The sequence below is a fragment of the Bison bison genome, unplaced genomic scaffold (genome assembly GCF_000754665.1).
Source record: "Bison bison bison isolate TAMUID 2011002044 unplaced genomic scaffold, Bison_UMD1.0 scf7180017864384, whole genome shotgun sequence".
Classification (NCBI taxonomy): domain Eukaryota; kingdom Metazoa; phylum Chordata; class Mammalia; order Artiodactyla; family Bovidae; genus Bison; species Bison bison.
In genome coordinates, this window is record NW_011494956.1 from 15,251,137 (window position 1) to 15,275,045 (window position 23,909).

General features: G+C 39.3%; 1 protein-coding gene across 6 annotated transcripts in view; it reads right to left on the bottom strand.

Annotated features, from left to right (window-relative positions):
- Positions 1-23,909, bottom strand: part of PPP2R3A (protein phosphatase 2, regulatory subunit B'', alpha) — a 227,970-nt gene that overhangs the window by 130,104 nt on the left and 73,957 nt on the right. For 5 of the 6 annotated variants that reach the window (XM_010858259.1, XM_010858260.1, XM_010858257.1 and 2 more), the window contains exons 4-5: positions 8,925-9,191; positions 1,316-1,419 (exon numbers count right to left, since the gene is read on the bottom strand). In XM_010858259.1, the coding sequence (XP_010856561.1) occupies positions 1,316-1,419; positions 8,925-9,191 (371 nt within the window). Of the gene's footprint in view, positions 1-1,315; positions 1,420-8,924; positions 9,192-12,742; positions 13,387-23,909 lie in introns of those variants that run through there. The other variant, XM_010858262.1, reaches the window with a different exon arrangement.

Genomic DNA, 23,909 nt, shown 5'->3' on the forward strand with positions numbered 1-23,909 from the left:
TTGAACTGTGGTGTTGGAGAAGACTCTTGAGAATCCCTTGGACTGCAAGGAGATCCAACCAGTCCCTTCTGAAGGAGATCAGCCCTGAGATTTCTTTGGAAGGAATGATGCTAAAGCTGAAACTCCAGTACTTTGGCCACCTCATATGAAGAGTTGATTCATTGGAAAAGATTCTGGTGCTGGAGGGACTGGGGGCAGGAGGAGAAGAGGACGACAGAGGATGAGATGGCTGGATGGCATCACTGACTCGATGGACGTGAGTCTCAGTGAACTCCAGGAGTTGGTGATGGACAGGGAGGCCTGGCGTGCTGCCTCCAGAATGCCAGACTCATGGGGTCGCAAAGAGTCAGACATGACTGAGCGACTGATCTGATCTGATCTGATCTGAAGTTGAGTTTTGCTGCTATTATATGCTGATTTTAAATAACAATGATGATAGTGATGGCAGGTGAACAGCATTTCCCAGTAGTTCATCAGGAAGGGTATCCAGCCCAGAAAGTAAGAGCAACATACTTAGAGAAGGCTGATCGGTTAAAAGAGGTAGAAGGGGCAAGCTATAACATTCCCTTAAATTGTGCATAAATATATCAAGAAATAATTTCTAAAGAAAGAAGGCAGAAAAAAGAAAAGAGAGAAGCAAGTTGGATTTAAATTCAAGAGAACTTGTCAGGATATTAAAATCCAGGAGTATCTTTATAAATATACTAACCCTTTGTTCCTTAACTGGAGCTTTCAAAAAGTAATGACTAAAATCTATTAGAATTCAGTTATTTTTTAAAAGAAAGATCTTTATTTATTTTCGGCCATGCAGCATGTGGGAATCCTAACTCTCGACCAGGGATGGAACCAGAGCCCCCTGGGTTAGAAGCACAGAGTCTTAACCACTGGACCACCAGGGAAGTCCCAGAATTCAGTTATTTTTAATAAATCAACTGGATACAATTCTAAATTGGATCAGATGAGAATGAAAGCATGTGACACGTATGATTTGCTCCCCTTAAAGGAACATTTATGTCACTGCTATAAGAGTCCAATCCTAAGACTCAAATTGTTAACAAGTGAAACTAAGAAACTATCAAATAGTTATTAAACAAGTAGTTTTGGAGATCTGCTTTAACGATCAGAGACATGTAAGATAAAGGCTTAGGGAAAGAATTTGTTTGTGGGCATAAAAAGTTGTCAATCATTGAATTTTACTTGCTGAAACAGGGTAAGAGGGAAATTAACGAATGAGTAAAATTAGTGTCCTTTATAAAGCATGTCACGAGGACCAGATAATTCCTTGCCCAGCCCGAGTAGCTGCTCTCTTACTTACTTTCTCCATATGGTGATGAATGACTGTGCTGACACAAATCCTGTCCTCTCTCCCCCTGCAGCCCTGAACATGGGGGCTTTCCAATAAAGAGGACAGCCGCAGGCCTGCAAATAAAACACAAATGCAGTGTGAGCCAAGGGGCAGTGAAGAGATGGCATGGCCATAGAAAGGGCCTTTGTGGCTTTTACCCTTCAGGCCACAGTGGACAGAAGGGGACCTGGGGGAGCAAAACTGGGATGGAGCAGATACATCAGCTGGGGCAGATTCAGCGATCAGGGGGAAAACAATACAAGAGGATGACATGTGTCACGAAGAAGATGAATATCCATCTGCCTTTTCTTAAAGTACATTTATAGTGATGTTTCTTTCCCGTAAATTTTATAGTTAAAGCAACCAATATCCCTCCCTTCCTACCACTCTTACATCACGTACTTTCTACTTTTAGAAAGAAAAATAAGTGACTGAATGTCATGGTTGTGTAAATGGCCTCCCTTCCTATGGGAGAAAAATAGAGCCACCTTTACTACCCAGTCACTTGGTATCAATACGCTCTCTCTCTCCTTTTCTCCTTTGCTTACTGTGTTATTAGGCCCCAGGTTCAAGGAGAAACTGAAAAGCCTGGACTGTTTTAGAAAACAGCTATAAATCTATTTAAATGGTTACAATTCAGGTGAAAAATGGGAGGCAAAAATTAAAATGCTATCATTTATTTATATATCAGAACATATCACCAATGACAACATATTATAACAGCCTTAGAAAGAACTAAAATACAACATCCTAAAAGGTAATGATTTTCTTCTCAATAAAAAACCTTTTTCTTCCAATTAAGAAAAATGTACACCTGTGGTGGATTCATGTCAAGGTATGGCAAAACCAATACAATATTGTAAAGAAATTAGCCTCCAATTAAAATAAATGAATTTATATTAAAAATAATAAGAAGAAAGAAAAATTATTCTTATCCTTTTATAAGAAATAATTCATACCAAATTTACCTGCTTTTTTTTCTAGAGGGAAAATTCTTCCAAGTATTAATATCTAAATATTAGCAGAAAAATAATCTCCACATGTTCCCAATTTTGTATACACACATAAAACGTATTCCCAAATCAGAAGCTCTTCAAAGAGTCACATCTTATTACTGGATAAAGATATTCTTAATAGATATAGGACTATTGAGTCTTATTCTACAAAGGGAAGCTTCTCCTCTGGTAGATGACTAGGTGTGAATCCATATTAGGCTGAGGTGAAACTGCTCCTGATGTGGGGCCTCTGTGCATAGGGGATCCTACAGAAGCCTGAACAGTACTTCATCTGAGATTAGTTATGCTGAGAGAATGCCCAGGACTGCTGGGTTCATGTCAGAGATGAGGACATGGATGATGAGATTCAAGCCAAGGGCGGTAGTAAGTACAGGGCAGCAATAAGAGATTGCTTCTGCCAGGGCCACCCAATCACATTCTGCAAGTAGGGTGGAATTTAAAATTTCCTAAGTCCAGAGGTCAAATACCTCCACTGAGGTCAAGAATGAGGGAAAGGTGTTGCTTAGCAACCAAATGGATTTTGTTTATTGTGTAAATTATGATTGCCAAGGTACAAAGATCACAATTAATATACTTTGGGTGGTTACTGTCAAATCCACTTTCCCCAATCCCAAGCCTCCCTTTCATGAGGAATGGTAGTATGCCAAGAAAATGCTCTTATATGTGATAGGCTATTGGCAACTGCCTGGAAAATTAAAAGAACAGCTTGTATTATGGAGGTGGTGGTGCAGAGCCACAAAAAGAGAGAGAAAATACAGAGAGAGACTGGGTGGGACTGGCTTGCCAAAGTACTTGAAGCTCCCAACATTAGAGTCACTACAGATTTTTCAGAATTGGAAGGGATCAGGAATCGTCTAGCTCATCCTTGGGAAGTGGTCACCAGCTCAGCTGAAACACGTTCAGGGCCTGTGCACTTACCATCCTGTGGGACTACGTCCACTATTAAACCACTTTCATTTCCTTGGATTATGATTTTTATTCAGAAGACTTTGTTAAAATGTACATGTCAGCTCATAAAGAGTAGCAAATCACTGGGATTAACATTTACAAATTTATTATGGAGAACAGTGTGGAGATTCCTTAAAAAACTGGAAATAGAACTGCCATATGACCCAGCAATCCAACTGCTGAGCATACACACTGAGGAAACCAGAATTGAAAGAGACATGTGTACCCCAATGTTCATCACAGCACTGTTTATAATAGCCAGGACATGGAAGCAACCTAGATGTCCATCAGCAGACAAATGGATAAGAAAGCTGTGGTACATGTACACAATGGAGTATTACTCAGCCATTAAAAAGAATACATTTGAATCAGTTCTAATGAGGTGGATGAAACTGGAGCCTATTATACAGAGTGAAGTAAGCCAGAAAGAAAAACACCAATACAGTATACTAACACATATTTATGGAATCTAGAAAGATGGTAACGATAACTCTGTATGTGAGACAGCAAAAGAGTATAGAACAGTTGTACAGAACAGTCTTATGGACTCTGTGGGAGAGGGCGAGGGTGGGATGATTTGGGAGAATGGCATTGAAACATGTATATTATCATATGTGAAACGAATCGCCAGTCCAGGTTTGATGCATGAGACACGGTGCTCAGGGCTGGTGCACTGGGATGACCCAGAGAGATGCGATGGGGAAGGAGGTGGGAGGGGGGTTCAGGATGGGAACACATGTACACCCGTGGTGGATTCATGTCAATGTATGGCAAAACCAATACAATATTGTAAAGTAATTAGCCTCCAATTAAAATAAATAAAGTAATATAAAAAAACACAAAAACAAATTTATTATAACCCAAAGGCAGAAACCTAAGAGATATGGTACTGAGTAGATACATTTTGAAGTGGGTGTGAAAGGACTGACCTATTTTTCTTGTAGTGGGACACCCCGAGTAGTCAAGGGTTGAGCAGCATGAAGTTCAAGCCCTTGGAGAAAATACTAAATGCAAAAACGAGAAGGGCAGTGGATAGCAAGGGCTGCAGATATTACACTTTGACTGTCTTTTAAAAATGTAGGTATTTCTCTGGTGGTCCAGTGGTTATGAATCCATCTTCCAACGTAGGGGACTTGGGTTTGACCCCTGGCTGGGAAAATAAGATCTCACATGATGTGGGGCAACCAAGCCCACACACCACAATGAAAGAAGCCCCCATGTGCGACAACTAGGGAAAGCCTGCAAGCCCCAAGGAAGACCCTGCACAGCCAAAATAAAATAAGTTAATAAATAAAAACTGCTCTGAAATCAGAGAAAATAAGTATACTTTCCCGCTATTTAAAAAATACATGTATGACTGGCCCGCATCTTCTTAAAAACAGAATTACGATAAAAGGAGCAAGATCAATACAAACCTAAAAAAAGTAAATAATACTAATCTGAGGGCAACAGAATAGAGACTTTTATAACAAAGGAGAGAATAAGCTCATGCCAAGACTCTTCACAAAGGAAAAGACAGGATGACAAGTGAAGAGGTACAGGACATGCTGAAAATGGGTTTAGGAAACAGGCTTAGAGAAGGCAAGTGTCAGTGTTGCTGGAGCCAAGAAAACTTGATTAACACCTATAATTTCATCTAAAAATGACCCAACAATATAAAGAACTAAACGCAAGTTGTCTAATGATATGTAGGAAGAGATGCTCGCCCAATAGTTGCAAGGTTCTTTAACATTTTAAAATGTCTCATGCTTGTTATTTTACTCAGTCCTGACATGACCCCATACAGGAGAGGGCAGGTATTCTTATTTCATTCTGCAGACAAAGAAATAAAGGTACCAAGAGGCTACTTGTAGGCCACAGGCAAGAGGGTTAAGCTGGTGCCATGTCAGCTAGTGAGAAGAGCTGGAGCGCTCTGTACAGTTCAGAAGATAGTTTCATTCTTCTCCCTCAAATTCTCCCTCTACTACCTCAAGCCTGTCAGAGGCTAAAACTCAGTGGTGCCAAATACTTTCCTTGCTGTTGCTCAGTTTCTGTTCCTATGCTGCTTTTGTCCCTCTTAGATCATTCTCTATTCGTTTCTCTCCATCACTTCATAAAGCTGTGGAAAAAAATACAAACTACACACTAAGAATTTAATCAGAAATGGAGATCAGTCTCTCCAAGGAGCTAGGACAGTCTGCAGAACAAAGAGTGGTGGAAAGGCTGGTGTAGTGAGTCCTAACAGACTGGCCATAGCCGAGAACAAGTTGGATTACATGGAACTAGCGAACTGGAAGACATGATTAAATAAATTTTTTAAAATAAATGATTTTAAGAATAAAGGGATAAAATCCAATAAAATGAGCTAATATAGTACTTGTGAGGTCATCATACACACATCCTCATCTTACACGCAATGTTAGTTCACTTTGCTACCTAAACTGACAATTAAGGTCTGAGGGCAATGAACACAAATGCTTGGCATCCCTGAATGGAATTTAGAACTATAGTCAAGCACAACTCAGGTTAATCAGGTATGTATGTCTATACTGGCTATTGCGCCACATGATAATTTGGTATAAACAGTAAATTATTATGTAAATGACTGTTACTATGGCTAAACAAGTTTCTATCTTTTTTTATAATTAAAAAATTTAGAGGGTGGGATGATTTGGGAGAATGGCATTGAAACATGTATAATATCATATATGAAACGAGTCGCCAGTCCAGGTTCGATGCACGATACTGGATGCTTGGAGCTGGTGCACTGGGACGACCCAGAGGAATGGTATGGGGAGGGAGGAGGGAGGAGGGTTCAGGATGGGGAACACATGTATACCTGTGGTGGATTCATTTTGATATATGGCAAAACCAATACAGTATTGTAAAGTTAAAAAATAAAATAAAAATTAAAAAAAAATTTATTTTTGGCTGTGCTGGGTCTTTGTTGCTGCGAGCAGGGGCTACTCTCTAGTTGCGGTGCATAGGCTTCTCACTGTGGTAGGCTCTCCTGTTGTGAGCATGGGCTATAGGGCATGTGGTTTCAATAGCTGTGTCTCTCAGGCTCTCAAGCAAAGGCTAAATAGTTTTGGCACACAGGCTTAGTTGCTCTGCAGCACGCGGGACCTTCCCGGATCGGGGATAGAACCTGTATATTGGCAGGCGGATTCTTTACCCCTGAGCCACCAGGGAAGACCCAGTTTTCTCTTTTTAAACTTCTCTATGTTGTCAGCTATAACACTGGCAGTTTTTCCTGATGCCACCTACAGATAGATCCTCACTGTCTGTGAACAGGAAAGTCCTCCCTCTGACTCCCCAGCACCAACCCCTTCCCTGACCTGACTACACTCTTTCCTACACTCCCCGTGACCACGTGGAGTCCTCAGGCTCCCTGCTGTCCTCTGACTGTGCGTTCACTGTGGAGTGCTGGCGGGCCGCTGAGCCACAGGCAGGGAGGGCTCCCACGAGCCAGGTGGGAGCACCAGAGCAGGAGGGTGGAGGCAGCATGCAGGAAAGCTCCTCAGGCAGGGGCTGGGAATATTCAAGAGGACGAAGGTTGACCTGAGACCTTCAAGACAGAGCAGGCTGCAGGTCTCTGACAGTGAGGCACTGATCCCTTGGATTGGCTCTCCAGATATGGGGAGCCCAGCACAGCACAAGGAAATACCGCGGTGCTCAATCTGCAGTTTCTCCCGCTTGTTTGCTCAAACTTGTTCAAGAAGCCTCCTGTCTCTCTTACGCAAACCATTGCCATGTTAGACACACCCTGTTTGGCATTTATGTGATTAACATGTTATCTTCAAATGCAGATTTAATTCATCTCTGCTAAATTCTCTCTCTTGGATTTAGGTTCAACATTCCAGCCCATTCAGATAATTTACCACCTTGATTCATAATAAAATAGTCATCTCTCAAAGCATGGGGTAAAAAATTGCAAATGCCCTGAAGAGCTTATAATTTATTTGAGTGGACACTGCTTAGTAGGAGTGGCTGATTTTACATTAGCCCACTTCAGGGGAGATAAGGTAGAAACAGCATGATGCAGGAGTCAGAGGACATGTCTCTTGACATGTACAAACTGTGACCTCAGGTACATACTTGTGGGATATCAGTTTCCTCATGTTGCAATAGAGTGGAAATAGGTGAGATCTTATTTCTAGAATGAAAGAGTTAGTTTTTCACTAGAAACACCTAAGGTGTCAACAAGAAAGCAAGACTGGGGGATGATGAAAAAAGGAGTAAAAAAAATAAAGAATTCTTTTTCATTTTCTTGAAAATCACTCTACTTACAAATTAACAGCAGTAACAAATGTTCTGGGGTTAGAAGCAGGAAAGCAGAGGGGGCATGACAGAGCAGAGCCTTAGAGAATGGTGATGTGGGAGTGGACAGTAGAAGTCCATTTTGGAGGGGAGAAGCATGAAAGCCCAGATGTAGAGGCAGGCACAGGTGGTCAAGCGGATACAAGGAATAGTAGTGTGGATTTTACCCACAAAAGTGGTAGTTTTCAAACTTTTAAATATGCTTCCTGAAGACAGAGATAGTGTTCCGAGTAGAAGGGTGCATGGGGCCTTGGGAACTCCCTCTTGGTGTCTCCTTGCCCACATGCAGCCCTTACCCTGCTAACCCCTCTGTCTCTTGAAGCACAGCTGGAGACCACTGCTAAATCCTGAGGTTGGATCTGACTCTTCAGAATAGTGTATGTGCATGACCAAAACAGAACCCAAACGAAACAAAGCATCCTATAGTTCAGGGGTCCCCAAACCCTGGTACTGGTCCTTAGCCTGTTAGGAACTGGGCTGCACAGCAGGTGGTGAGCAGCAGGCAGGCAAAATTTCATCTGCGGCTCCCCACCACTTGTGTTACTGCCTAAACCATCCCTCCCTCACCCCCTTGTTCCATGGAAAAATTGTCTTCTGTATGAAATCGGTCCCTGGTGCCAAACAGGTTGGGGACTGCTGCTATAGATGGTAGGAATCCTTGCATTTTGCTGAGCTGGGGAATGACACGAACAAATATAAACTGGTGGTTATGCTCAGTATTAACTGTTCTAGGAGGAGGCTGGAAGTGCAGAATCCAGTTACCGAAGGTGCTACAGTAGTCCAAGGGTTAGGGACTAAGAGCTCAAATTAGAAGCAGCTGGATGTATTGAAAAGTATCAAAGACTTGCAATAACAAATCCATCTATTTCTGAGAAGAATCCCAGCATTGAGTTCGCCTAATAGTTCCTTGTCTGGCTTCAGGGCAAGGAATTATGATCAACGAATGAGAATAAAAAAAGAGATTAGTATTCAACAAGGGGATTTTTTCTAACAAGTAAAGCTATTTAATGATGGAACAGGCTGCTTGGCAACGGAGTGAGTCTCCTGTCACTGAAGGCACTCAAGCAGGAAATTTATGTTTTGGTGATGCCATGAATGAAATTCCCATATTAAATGGGAGGTTGGACTGGGAGACCACTAGGGTTTTTTTCAAATTGTACCACAGCTAATATATCAGTATCAAATATATTTTTTTCAATGTGGAAAAAAAACCCTTCTATACATGCTTCAAAATAGAGAGCAAGGAGGCAGTAAAGAGAGGGAGATTGGGATAGCTAGAAAAAGTGAGATTATACATCATTTAGTAGTTACATTACCTTTGCAATTTTTCCCATTTCATAAACATCTGCTTTCTGATCTTCAATATCCATGAAAGCAGCTTCAATTCTGCTTAGAGTTTGTTCATGATTACTGCAGGCATCAGGGAGTCCTTCAGGAAAGTAGAACCGTGGAATGTTGATGGATAATGTTGCACTCACAACATTATTCACGTGAGGAACAGGGGAGGGAGGTCGGGGGCTACTTGGAAAGGGGGCTGGAGGTGGAAGTGGTGTTCCAGGTTTCTTTTCTGGTTTATTTTGAATCTGTAAGGAAAATATGAGACACAAGAATTCTAAACAGTATGTATGACTAGAAAATCCTCACCAGTAATAGGAAGTTACATAGAAGCAGTATAGATGAAGAGCTCACTCTACTCGAGGGGGCAGGCATGCTCTGAGGGAATGCTTTTCTACACTGAATCAATCGATATATTACTTATCTGCCAATACCTGAATTTACACAGATCTGTGCTTAAAAAGTCCTACAGTATGTTTTCCACGAGGATGTGGAAGAGTGATGTCAGCTGATATATTAAAGGATCTCCAGGTGAATTCTCAGTCTGTTGGACCTGGATTAGTAAATTCTTCTTGGAGACTGTTTTTGGTCTTTCTGTACATTTTGACCTGTCCTTCAACAGGCAGATAGAATGAGTTCCCTTTAAATATGTAGATCTAAAATATATTGTGTGTGTGGGTCCTTCTACCTTTTTCCTTGGTTTGGCTTTATCTAGGTAGAATCATTCCAAGTGTCTGAGCAGAGAAAGTCTTTGTTAAGAAAATTAAAGCATTTTAGTTTTAGAATATCTTCTCCCAGGCTCATTTACTTTCAACCAGGGGCATGCCATTTTTTCTGAGATGCACATTTCTCTCATTCCTGGTAGACCCCAATAGGCAAAGATCATGGTTATTAACTTCACCATGGCCAAACCCTCTTTACAGTTTATTAATTCATTAATAGTTTATATCATCCCTTTTCCCAAAAAGGACCTGAGGTGGTAAACCATAAAGAGACACAGAAAGGACAGTATAAAAAAGTGGGGGCAATGGGGAGACTAAGATTATCCATGATTTAGGGAAAGGGGTGGGGAGATACATTACTATTCAGGTAAAAGTTTAGTTTACCAATGAAGACTAAATTTAGTTCTGAGGTTCCTAGCAGAAAAAGCAAAAAAGATTTCATGAAGATTTTCAGAGATTAATTTCTATTCTTAATTTTGACCAAATTATCTATCAAAGCTCATGAGCATGGTACTATTAGAGGCTACATAAAGTATGAAAAATGGATATGACTGTTGACTAGCTAAATTTATTTTAAATTCCCTGTGAACTCAAAATATTACTCCACTGTTCATCTTTCTTAAACTATGTCCTAACGCCATTCCTAAAGTCTGAACAATGGTTTATCAGTACGAAGCAGATCTGAATGTCATATTCCCTTCTGACATGTGGACTTATAATGTGCTTTTTAAATTCAGGGTAAAATTTTTAGCTACCTTTGAAAAGCATGAGTATTACAGGAAGATAGGCTTCATTCACATAAATATGTGATAAGTATGATTTAATCTCCTACTTTTGTTAAACATGGCCCATTTTTCATGTTAATATCTGACATTAACACAGAGTAGAGTCTGCTCATATATTAACACTATTAAGGATATGAAGGTCGGTTGTCACACCAAGACTTTACTGCAGTACAAGGATATTACCCATATAAAGCAATAGTCAAGGAAGAAGTGGCAGAGGGAAGTGATGCCAATGAAATACGAAAAACTTAACAAAAAACAGTGATGGGTTACTAGCTCTGTGACCTCAGGACCGTTACTTAACCTTTCAGAATTTCAGTAATAAAATAGATTATAACCCCTTCTTCTTGGAAGGTTGTTGTGAGGATTAAAGGAAATTACAGGATGTAACACAGGGAAACGGCTCAAAGATGCCAAAGGATGGGGTTCTCAAAAGATTAAACATAACGTGGCATGGTCTTTCAGCTTCAATAACAAATAAGATAATAATTTACACCTGTAAGGCAATTTAAAGTTTACACAGTACTTTCAAGTCAACAAACTGATAATCTATTCTAAGTAATATTTCTCTCTGCCTTGGTGCTAAACCCGCAACTATTATTACACAGTCCTATGAGTCAATAACAGAAGAAACAATTCTTAAATTTCTAAAATAAGGCATATAATTCTTCAGCAGCTTTACTTAGGTCATTTGTATTAAGTGTCATTTCCTTTCTATTATTCTAAAGTTCTAAAGAGATTTGTGAGACTACAAGCATACAATTGTCAAAAGTCTTTTTTGTTTCCCCAAAATGTTGCCCACAGTGTGACAGCCAGGGCAGTTATGGATAACTTCAGGGCAGTTATAACCATAGGATTAAGGCCACAGTCCCAGTGGAGATGCAACTCACTAGTCTAGTGAACACACACTACTGGAGAAGGTTTAGAGCAAGCCTTTCATTGTTTTTGCTTTTGCTTTGACAGAAGTAAGTGACATTCAGAACAAACCCAGGCCATCTGTCAAAGTTTTAATTTGAATAGGAAAATATTCAATTATATAATAGCCTACCTTGCTTTCCTCAGTGTACTTAACGTAGAGCAGTTCACTAATAGGCAAGTATTTATTAATTCACTGTGTAATTCCATATTTAATAAAACTGATATTAACATTTAAAGGGAAAAGAAAAAGAATGCATTTATTCTGAACTTTTCAGGTATACTGATTTACTTTTTACTGAGTTCAATAGGAGACGTATAATTTAATCCTTAAAGGAGTTTAATAAAACTGACACTTTACAACATTACAGACTAAAACAGTAATATAAAGTTTGTCAGATTTACTAAGTTTAGCATCTGCCCACTTTGATAAAACTTTTTCATTCATATCTAGGATTACAAGAGAATTAAAAGAGATAAAGAGAATTAGCTGTGCAAAGCATCTCAGCTCTCCAGAACCTTACAGTATCATTTAGGCAGTCATTCTGGACAGAACCGTAACGCTATTATGTTAGTGTAGCATTTCCAATATTTGACCATTTTTTACCTGTTTTTAAAAAAGCAATTTCACATGGTTCAGTCAAATAATCTGAAATTAGTGTAGGTCAGAATAACTATGAAACTGTGGTTTCTTGCTGGATTCTGGATGCCCGTCATGATATGGCTCACAATTTGTACTGTATTCAATGCTAGGCAACTTGTTTCATGAGATACTAGACCTATGGTTGTGAGCAAGTAAGCATGGTCTCTGCAGACAGAAATGACTCAACCTCACAGCTGAGGGAAGACATTGTTTTACAACCCAGAAGTAACTGCCATGCTTTATTACCTATACACAGTATATCACACACACACAACTGCTGATATATGTAAAAATAGTCTTTTCAAAAAACCATGATTATTAGCATCAATATTCCTTTTTAAAAAAGATTACAGATGTATGCATGTTAAAACAAATTTAGTCTACTGATTCAAAGTGCAAACAGGCTTTTAATATGGAAATTCTAATTTCTCAAAGATATTTTTATGAAAAATTCTAAAGTACAAAATATTTGTTAAGTTGTATTTATTGTCTCTAAAACTGGATTCTCTCTCTACAAGAGAAAAATGTGAGTACTGTACTTCAGGTCCAGAAGGTCTATTTTTAAACCTGTTGGAATCTCTCTACAAATAGCTTTCTGGAAATAGCTGAATAGAGGACACAGATTAATTCCTTGATCTAATATCAAGTGAGCTGTAAAATTATTTGTAAGTTAGTTCACTGGGTGGTTTTATTAGTAATAAAAATATTTTAAAAGAAACACCCAAGTTTCAAACCTGTGTCTGCTGAAATGACTTCAGCCGCTTCTTAAACCGTGACGGGAGAACAAAATCACAGCCCCTTGCCAGGAAAGCTAACTCTCCCCTTAAATCCGGGTCCCTTCGTAGAGATGTTTCCTTGATCATCATCTTTGAAAAGTGGATGTTTACTTAGCAACTGTCCAGCACACTTCTGAAGATAGTCAGATTTAATACGTTGTCAGTCTTGTCAGGTAGAAAGGTATTTTTTTCTTCTTTATCTCCCAAAGAAATTAAGTTCAAGCATTGTGCTCTCCCAGCCTCCAGGGACCACAATCCATGCTTGTACTGACATGCAGCTGGTTCCCAAGTAAAGCCTGTGGCTCCCAAGACCTGCTCATAATTTTCAAGTAAGAAACGGGCTGCAATGGGCCTGCTGCTCCGCGTAGGTAGCTTTATGTCAAATTGACCTGCCCATGTAGAGAATACAGAGCCTTCTGGGAAAGGAAGCACCCACTACTCTGCACACCAAAGTTAGAAACATTACAGCTGGACCTAAAAATAGTGACTTCTCAGATAAAGCTAACTTCTTAAACTCAAGAGTATATGAGGTGTCACCCCACATAAAACAGCTCCTGCTCAAGCCAGAAGAGAATGTGTAGAGGATTTTTGATTTTGTTACTTAATATTTTATGACCAAAAAAAAAAAAAAAAAACCACGCTGCACTTCAAATGTGAAACTATCATTTTAACTATCATTTTAATTTTAAAAAATTTCCTTATTAGGAGGGAAGCAAATATCCAACACCTTCTAGATATATCCACAGGATGTTTGGAGAAAAATATGGAGAAAAACACTTTTATCCTCAAATGGGAATATACAAAGAGATTTGTTACGTCTCAGATTTTAAAATTAAAAAAATTTTCTGGTTTGTTTGCAGAAGACTATCTTAGTGATCAAATATACTTTTCTGAAGTGATTCTAAATCTGGATACATTTGAAAATTTATTGTCAAAGAAAGTGACAGAATTCCAAAAGAAAGCAGATTTAGATGCAGAGAGGTGAATGAAATTTGGCTATAGTAAAGGTACAAAAGATGATCACACAGCAGTGACATAACAGATCTTGAATTTGTGAGACTTGTTTTTCTTAAGAAGCTTTGAAGAATTCTCAGATTTAAAATATATTCTATTATTTTATCATCTATTGAATAGCTGCCTTAATTATTTACAAGTGAATCAAGTACTCAGTCATATTTAATATTCAGAATTCAATATTTATTTTCAATCACCCATATTTAAATCCATATTGATTTTCTACTAATTGAAAGTATAAATCAAATATTACCAAATAAACCCCCTAAACCAAAAAGAACTTATGATTCTCTTCTGCTGAACCTTGTCTAATTAATGGGAATTAAATTCTTCAGTTTTGACAACATTCTGTAACATGTATATTTGGCTTATATATCTAAATCCATAGTTTTCAAATTTCTTAAGCTGTAGAATTCTCCCCTCATACAAAATCTTACCTGACAGTTTTTAATATATATTCTGATTGAAAGAGGATTACCCTGAAAGCATTGGGCTAATGCTTTAACCTGGGCCTTTCCTTTGTGCCCCCAATTTTCCTCATTTCAGGCTGACTCTTTGAGCTAGGTGGCTTCCCCTACACTCTTGTTTGTAATACTCTAATTCCTCCTTCATTATTTACCTCTAAATTAAAACATTTAATAAGTTTATTATGAATGCAACTGGGTTTTTAGACTTGTGAAATAATGCTTTTTCAATTAAAATCACATCTTTGCTGTATTTCTCCCCTTCCCAATATCAACCTGTGGCTTTGGGGGGTGACTTTTCATCCCCTTCCTGAGAACACTCCTCAAATTATATACACATTAACCATCCTTCAAAATTCAACTCAAATTTTACCTATTTCATAAAGGATTACCTATTTAAGCCCCCTTACTGCAATTCTCTTAATAAAATACTGTAGAATCTTTCTTGAATGATTCCATTTATTCTCTGGATGAGCCAATGCTCTCTCTTCATTTCATCTATAAAAGAAAACCACCAATGCCCTGGACACACTGATTCATGGCTAACAGTTTAGTTTCTGTTATGCTCTCATGTGTCTTATCTCAGTAGCTGAGTTTAATGCTAAGAGCTAGTTGTACTCATTCCCACTTACTTATACTGGCTGTACTTTTCACAGTAATTATTCAATTCATAAACTAATGAGTGTGGAAAAAAGAGTTGATATTTTTATAATTGAGGGGAAGACTCTAAATTTAATATATAAGACTTAGTAAAGGCAAAAAACTACTGAAATTTTGTCACTGTAAAATTAAATTATTGGTGTGATAAAAGAAAAAAACATTAAAATCTAGACGGTATCTACATTCAAACTGTTTTACTGCTGACTTAAGTTCCCAGAAATAAGGGAACAAATGTACTAAGTATGATTTATTAAAGAAAGATGTCATGAAACTTCAATTTCCAACTATGACACTTATTTCCAAAGAAAAGACTTTGGCACTACATTAAAAGATCTGAATACTTGAAGTCTGAGTTAAAATAAAATGTTTAACATACACATTTTACAGAATACATAGAGTTTATGATGTCCTACTGAGTAACTACCCATAACCCAATCATGTTCAGGTAAATGGGCTTCTACTGTAATATTTTATAACCTGACAATATTTTCCAAGTGTCTAAACTCTTGAGGGTATGGTCAATTTAAAGTCACTCAATCATTCAACAAATATTTTTCTGATGCTTTTAATATGCAGTTACTTTGCCAAGTGCTGAGGATATGAAGATAAAGAAGTGATCCTTTCTTCATTGCACCTAGCACAATCTCAGTTTGGAGCAAAGGACAATGAATACTTTCATTTCATTTACTTCTCATAAATCTTTTGAGTTTCAAAGTCAGAACAGTGGTTAAACGTCTGGCCTGCTATCCCTCTTAGGCAAGAAGAAAACATTTCTCTGTGTCTTTTGATGGCGAAATAAGCTCTAAGTTTTTATTTACCCAAGTGCTTTCCCAAAAATTCAGAGGGGAGAAAAGGCCAGGTCCCCTAAAGGGAGTTAGGGAAGAAATGGTCTGTGGCAATGAGTTACTGATGGAGAAAGACTATTTTGAAATTTATTTGCCTTTATCTTATTTACTTGTGTTTCTATGTAAGTATACCTGCTTGGTTCTAGAAAGAATCTGAGAATGTGAGCTGGTTTCAAGAAGTATATGATAACTAGAACACAGCAGCAAAGAACATGGGTTTTAGAGTGACCTCTTCTTTACTGGGAAAAGGTCAAACATAAGGAATTTCACTATTAATTCAAACACAGCCTATAATCTACTCTCTTCTCTATTTTAATCACAGAGAAAAGTATACAACCCTTGAGGCTGGGTGCTGGAAGGGAAAAGGTGTTTCTAGGTGAGAGGTTTCCCTGGAGGGACTAAACAGAATGAGGAAGAACAGAAAACTATAGTTTATAAATTCAACTTGAAAAGATGGAAAGTTGGGCAGTTTTAATGGAAAGAGTGGGCTGTAAGGGTCTTCCCAGTGTCCTTCTGGAATAAACCATGAGATATTCTCTCCTGCCCTCTGCAGCATACATGAAGTCTCTCATAGCAAGAGAGCTAGCCAACAGTAGGTGTCTCCTGCACAGCAACCTGCATCTCTTTTTTGGCCTGCAAATCATTCATGTGCATACACTACCTGAAGACCCAGGTTGTCCTGTCTGGACCACAGGCCAAACCTGGGTCTTCAGGGCAGCTGTGCTGACTAGAGGATGAGAAAAGACTGGTGCTCTCTTGTTCTGAGAACGACTGGGATAGATCAGGTGCTACCTCAAGATCCAGCTGCCTCAGCTGGGCTTCCTTTCCTATCTTATCATTCTATATATGTTCTCCCAGAGCAAACATGCTTGAGTAAGGAGGATAACCTTTCTCAAAGAGAACAAGTTTGGTGGTGCGTTCTTGAGTTACAGGGTTTTACAGGCTCCCTGGCAGGGGTACATAGAAGAGAGGCTGGTCTCTCTGAAATGACTCTAAAAACTAAAGAATTGTTTTAGGGTAGCCTCCAATATATCAAGTGAGAAAAGATATTCCTTCATCGTGTCCTGAAATGACCTGCAGAACTGAGGCGTGAGTCCAGAAAGAGCTTGCATCCTGAAGGAGGGTGACAGTGGGAGGAGACAGAGGATAAAACTGTATATGATACCAACATATTCTGTTTTTGTAGAATTCACTTTTTGAAGCTTAGTTTGAAACTCAGGATGGATTTTCCAGAGCTTTCCAAATCCTTTCACGACTCTTTGCCCTTCCCCACCAGTTCTATGGGATGTTTTAAGAAAAGAAAAATGGGTTGATTACACAAGATAGAGAAAATTTTGAATACCTGCTGAAGATGTAAATCACTTATTTTGAATTATATAAAACTGCTAAACAGTTAATGTTGTGTATGCAACATTTTGTCCTAAAATAAGTCTAGCTTTTATTTTACAAACCAACATGTAAAGTCAAACCAGCCTCAAATGAAGATGACTTTGGAGACTGAGAGAACAGCATCCACCAAGGTCTCAGAGTTAAGACCTGGTTGGAATAGACAATGCAGCAAAACCATCAACATCTGAGTGCAAGCCTGGAAATCAGCTCAGCTGTGAGGACCTGTGTTGAGGTGAAGATCAGAACCAGGTCCAAAAAGCAGCAGAGTCATTCTAAATTCACATCAAAAGATTTTGCTCATAAGATGCTACAGGAGAAAAAAAAGTTACATATTAAAGAGGAAGTTCTGCTACATGAAGAGGGTACTTCTGATTTTAAAAAGGAAGCTGCCTGTTTCGAAAAACTTGAAAATGCTAAATCAAAAGCCTTTCTGTCTACATGAAAACTTGTATGTGAATGTTCATAGTAGTGTTATTCACAGTAGCCAAAAAGTGGAAACAACCCAAATGGCCATCAGTTGATTGATGGATAAACAGAATGTGGTATATTCCTACAATGGGACATTATTTAACCATAAAAAGGAATGAAATACTGACACATACTACATGATGAACCTTTAAAGCATTTGCTAAGTGAAAGAAGCCAGACACAAAAGACCACATATTGTATGATTCCATTTACATGAAATGTCCAAAATAGGCAAATTCATAGCGATGGAAAAATTAGTGATTGCCAGGGGCTGGTGGCTGGGGGGATGGGGAGTGACTGCTAATGAATACAAATTTTTTGTGAAGTGATGAAAATGTTCTGGAATTAGTGCTGATGGTTACGTAATCTTGTTGAATATACTAAAAACCACCCCAGTACTCTTGCCTGGAAAATCCCATGGACGGAGGAGCCTGGTGGGCTGCAGTCCATGGGGTTGCGAAGAGTCGGACTCGACTGAGCGACTTCACTTTGACTTTTTACTTTCATGCACTGGAGAAGGAAATGGCAACCCACTCCAGTGTTCTTGCCTGGAGAATCCCAGGGACGGGGGAGCCTGGTGGGCTGCCGTCTATGGGGTCACACAGAGTCAGACACGACTGACGTGACTTAGCAGAGCAGATACTAAAAACCTATGAATTATGCACTTGGTGTGGTTGTATTTTATTAATGAATAAACATAAAGTGATAAAATAAACATGACAGGGCATATAGTTGGTTCAGCTGATGTACAATATTATATGTTACAGGTGTACAATGCAGTGATTCTTAATCAGGTACTTTATTTTTTTAACTTTTAATTTTTGTATTGGAGTATAGCCAATTAACAATGCTGTGATAGGTTTCAGGTGGACAGCAAAGGGACTCAGCCGTACATATTGAATTAAGCACTTTTAAAAGGGTAAATTTTATACTATTATATTTCAATTTTAAAAAGTCTTTCTCATCTTGGCTCTAACTGGCAAAGCAGTTATTAATTTAAAAAAAAGGTATAATAACTTGGAATCACAGACTTTGCTTAAAATATCATCATAAAGCTTTAACAGAGAAAACTGATTATAAGCCAATTAGTTAATTACTCTTAATCCTAAATTTTTATATCCTCATTTATGCTCCAACTTGGTGTCTTTGCATTATTTAATAGCTTGCTCTGTTTTGCCAGTAACATTATTTACTCTTAAGTAATGAAGCACTGGAGTGGGGAATGCAGGCTGGGTGGCTGTGGTGATCTGTGGCTTCTTTGCTCCTCTAGCCTTAACTTCACTGGTTGCAGAAAAACAGGAGCAGATCTGATAAGCATTTCTATGTCTTGCTTCAACTGCATCGAAATGATAGGAACACATTCCATGACCCATAAGAGAAAGAACCCACAAATCTAGTATTTTTACCTCTCAGTGTTCCTAACACTTGGAGTAGATGTTCTTCTGGGATCTGGGGCAGGGAGACATAATTAAGAACCTAAAATTATTACATATGATAATTCTTGGATGTCTACAACTTCTGGTTCCTAGAGTACTGTACTTTTTAGTCTGCCTTTCTTCTTCCTCAGTAATTACTTCAAGTAGAGACTGCTCATTACAGAGCATAAGAAATTCATTTTGGGCTCATAAGTATGTCAGACAACTTAAGTTAGAAGGAATAGAGGGTTTCTAATCCACTGACACTGCCATGTTGAGTATCAGTGAATGCACAGTGGCAGTACTGTAACATACCTTGCCCCCCTAAATACCTTGCCCCGGTGTCTTTGTGGGGGGTGTGCATGTGTACGGTTTCTCAGTAATTTGGGGTGAATTAAGAGATGTCAGAAGAGAAGGCTAGAATTGATGGTCAAAGACCCTAGGGATGATCTTTATGTTGCAAATATAATAGCTGATGGAGCTGTATCTCCTGCATGCCAAAGTGTCTTTTGAATGCCTGGTTTTAAAGAGGGGAGAACTGCGCATGTTTATCAGTTGATGGAATGATCAAAGGGAAAAAACTGATGACTGCAGGGGAGAAAGGGGCCGGGGCCTGAGAATATGTATTTCTATCCAGTTCCCAGGTGATGCTAATGCTGTTAGTTGGGAACTACACTTCTAAAGCTACTGACATAAAAACAGGACCAGAGAAGGACTAGCTGAAGAAGGGCAGACGACAAGCTCACTGAAGGAGAGATCAAAGAACTGAGAAGCTCATGGATTGGATGCCTCATCTACTGAAAACTCACGAGAATCTTGGCAAGTAGCATTGAAAAGTGTCAAACAGCCAGGAGCTAAAATCATCAAGGAAGGGACGTGGGGTTGGCAGATGACTACAATCAAGGAAAGGTAGGGCTTCCCTTGTGGCTCAGCTGGTAAAGAATTTGCCTGCAATGCTGGAGACCTGGGTTTGAGCCCTGGGTTGGGAAGATCCCCTGGAGGAGGGCATGTCAACCCACTCTAGATTCTTGCCTGGAAAATCCGGTGGACAGAGGAGCCTGGTGCGCTACAGTCCATGGGGTCGCAAAGAGTCAGATACGACTGAACAACTAAGCATGGTGGATAGTGAGTCTGATGACATTAGCTCAAAGCCGGGGGATGGTAGTTTCAGAGAAGCGGGAAAAAGAATAGTCTGGAAGTTGCAATGAAATGCAAGAACATTTACTGCTTCCTCCAGATCCAGTGAGACAGGGGTAGAGTGGGAAAGAAAAGAGTCGCCATTTCACATGGCTATAGTACCCCTGGGTGCCAGTGGTAAAGAACCTGCTTGCCAATGCAGGAGACATAAGAGATTATGTATTATGTGTTCAGTCCTTGGGTCAGAAAGATACCCTGGAGGAGGGCATGGCAACCCATTCTAGTATTCTTGCCTGAAGAATCCCATGGACAGAGGAGCCTGGAGGGTTACAGTCCATGGGGCCACAAAGAGTCGGACACCATGGAAGCGACTTAGCACACACCCTTAGGGAGAGATGGGTTTCAGATAGAACAAGAGGGTAAAGGGAATGTTTAGAAGAGTTTGATGACCTAGGACATTTTGCCAGTGAATGATCAAGAGGGCACAGTGAAAGATTTCAGGGCTGGACTCAGAAACAGGATATACAAGAGTAGGGTGAGGAGGTGAGGTGAGTGGTTATGTGAACTCCTAGACTTCTGTGGTGACTGATGTAAACAGGGATGAAGGGCTATTGGATTAGTCCTGATCTTAAGGCAGAGAATAGTGAAGCTGTATGCTGGGTAGGTCCATGAGGGGAACCACAGGCTGACCAGAAGCAACCTGAGTTCTGGGAGCTCCTTTCACTTCTGTTTTGGAGGCTGGGGAGGGCTATACATATCAGGAGTACCTGGATATCTGGGTCTCAGTCTTACTTCTATAAGAACATGTGTAATTTAGAGTGTATTTACCCCCCAATTTTTTGCATACACATAAACATACTAATTACAAAAAGGGATCACATTGGTATATTTGCTTTACAATTTATATCTTTATCTTGACAATTGATGTGAATAATTAGAAAGGATGGAGATGCAACAGGACCTGATCTCAGAAGACATTAAAGGTGGAGGGGAAATAGCTGTTGAACTCATCCTGTAAATTTATATGTGCCATTGGCCAGATCTCTTTACTTTTATTAATCTCTGTGGTGGTTAAATGAAGTAGAAGGGAGAATAGTTTCTTGCTGTATTGATGAGTGCTTTGATTTCTATTCAAATATTTGCAGCACTGAACCCAAGAAACCGTCAGCACCTAAAGTCATATCATTTTCCCTCAATGATATGACTGCTCAGTCTTAATGAAGGTATGATACAAACCTAGAAAGTAAAAGAAGAATGCTTCAGAAGAAGCTTTTAATAAGATTCCAAAAGTGTGTTCTTCTATAATTTCATTTTCGTAATTATTCTACATTTAAACATATATGAAATTATACAATATAGTATCTAAACTTTGAAAAGACTCATAATATTAGATCATTAACCAAGGAAGGCTCTTGATTCCCCCCGGAATGATTTGTGAAACACATATTACTGATCAGGGTCAGAAAGAAACAAAGAAAGTTCTAGTAACGGTGCAAATCCTACCCACCTTGAAAGATTTCTCTGACCCTCTTGGGCATCCAAAAACAGACCCAGAGGAGGGAGGAGGGAGGGGGGTTCAGGATGGGGAACATGGGTATACCTGTGGCGGATTCATGTTGATGTATGGCAAAACCAATACAATACTGTAAAGTAATTAACCTCCAATTAAAATAAATAGATTTAGATTTAAAAAAAATGCTATACTGAAGGTAAGTGGCCAGAAAAGTTCTTTTCCAAGCTAAATCTGTTGGGATGAAGGTGGGACTTCTAAGACAGGGAAAAGGAATTTTCAGGATTTAAATAAACAGCTCATATGTGGAGGTACTACAATAGGGCTTGAGGGTGAAGTGGTGAAAAAGAGAGTGCCTACAGTCTACAATCAAAACACTTTCATCCTGTGATAAGGTAAAATGATCTATACTCTTAATGGGGTTCTCCCCTCTAGTCAGGGGAGGTGATAGGATTTTCCCCAGAACTCCATAGGTTTTTAGGTGTTACAAGCTAGAGGAATTAAGAGGCTACAGGTCTGGGTGAGATCTGAGTCTTGCTGAGGCACCAGCCTCAAGTCCTAGAAGGGAACCAGTTGTCAGGTTCTTTTGCATGCATCTTTGAGAAGCCAAGGGCCAGGAAAGAGATGGCTTTCAGGCAAGAGAGCACAGTTTCTACTTGAGAAGCAGGCAAACCAGACAAGCAAAAATCCCTTCATTTGATTATCCATTCACTTATTTGTTTATTCATTCAATAAATACTTATTTAATGCTACCATTTGTTAAATAAAGGCCAATGGAGGATAGTGCCAGGCAAAGAAACTTGAAAGGGACTCATAAATCTCTCTGCATGTGCTTATTTTAATATTTCATTTTTATTAGGTAGGTTTGGGAGCTGGAGATTATAATTTTGGAGCCTGAAGTGGTAAAAGAGAAGATGATATGAATCAGGGTGTCAGATAAGACTGTCTGCTTGAAGTGTGACTTAAAACCTGCAAAAAACAATGGGAACTACCCATCCAACCCTTTACTTTATTAGCATGAGTCCTATCAACTATCAACTTAGAATTTTAAATAAGATAAGCAAAGCAGCCTGATATTTTCTTTTATACTCTCTAGGAAGGAGAGTTCTGTTAAGCCAATTTGACTTACTCTTAATCATCAAGATTAGACTACCAGAGAGCTTGGGTTTGAAATAATGGATTTATGATCTAGCCATCTAGCCTCCCTTACTGGATTCCCCAAGGACCAAAAACTTCTATTTGTAAGATAGATGGAGAAGATTAACATGGACCACAGCCTTGTATAACTCAATGAAACTATGAGCCATGCCGTGTAGGGCCACCCAAGACGGATGGGCCATGGTGGAGAGTTCTGACAAAACACGGTCCACTGGAGAAGGGAATGGCAAACCACTTCAGTATTCTTGCCTTGAAGATCCCATGAACAGTATGAACAGGCAAAAAGATAGGACACTGAAAGATGAATTCCACAGCTTGGTAGGTGCCCAATATGCCACTGGAGAACAGTGGAGAAACAACTCCAGAATGAAGAGACAGAGCCAAAGCAAAAAGAACACCCAGTTGTGGATGTGACTGGTGATGGAAGTAAAGTCCGATGCTGTAAAGAACAATACTGCATAGGAACCTGGAATGTTAGGTCCGTGAATCAAGGTAAATTGGAAGTAGTTAAACAGGAGATGGCAAGAGTGAATGTTGACATTCTAGGAATCAGCGAACTAAAATGGACTGGAATGTGTGAATTTAACTCAGATGACTGTTATATCTACTACTGTGGGTAAGAATCCCTTAGATGAAATGAAGTAGCCCTCATAACAACAGAAGAGTCTGGAATGCAGTACTTGGATGCAATCTCAAAAATGACAGAATGATCTCTCTTCCTTTCCAAGGCAAACCATTCAACATCATGGTAATCCAAGTCTATGCCCCAACGAGTAACGCTGAAGAAGCTGAATGGTTCTATGAAGACCTACAAGACCTTCTAGAACTAACACCCCAAAAAGACGTCCTTTTCATTATAGGGGGCTAGAATGCAAAAGTAGGAAGTCAAGAGATATCTGGAGTAACAGGCAAATTTGGCCTTGGAGTACAAAATGAAGCAGGGCAAAGGCTAACAGAGTTTGGCCAAGAAAATGCACTGGTCATAGCAGACGCCCTCTTCCAACAACACAAGAGAAAACTCTATACATGGACATCAACAGATGGTCAATACTAAAATCAGATTGA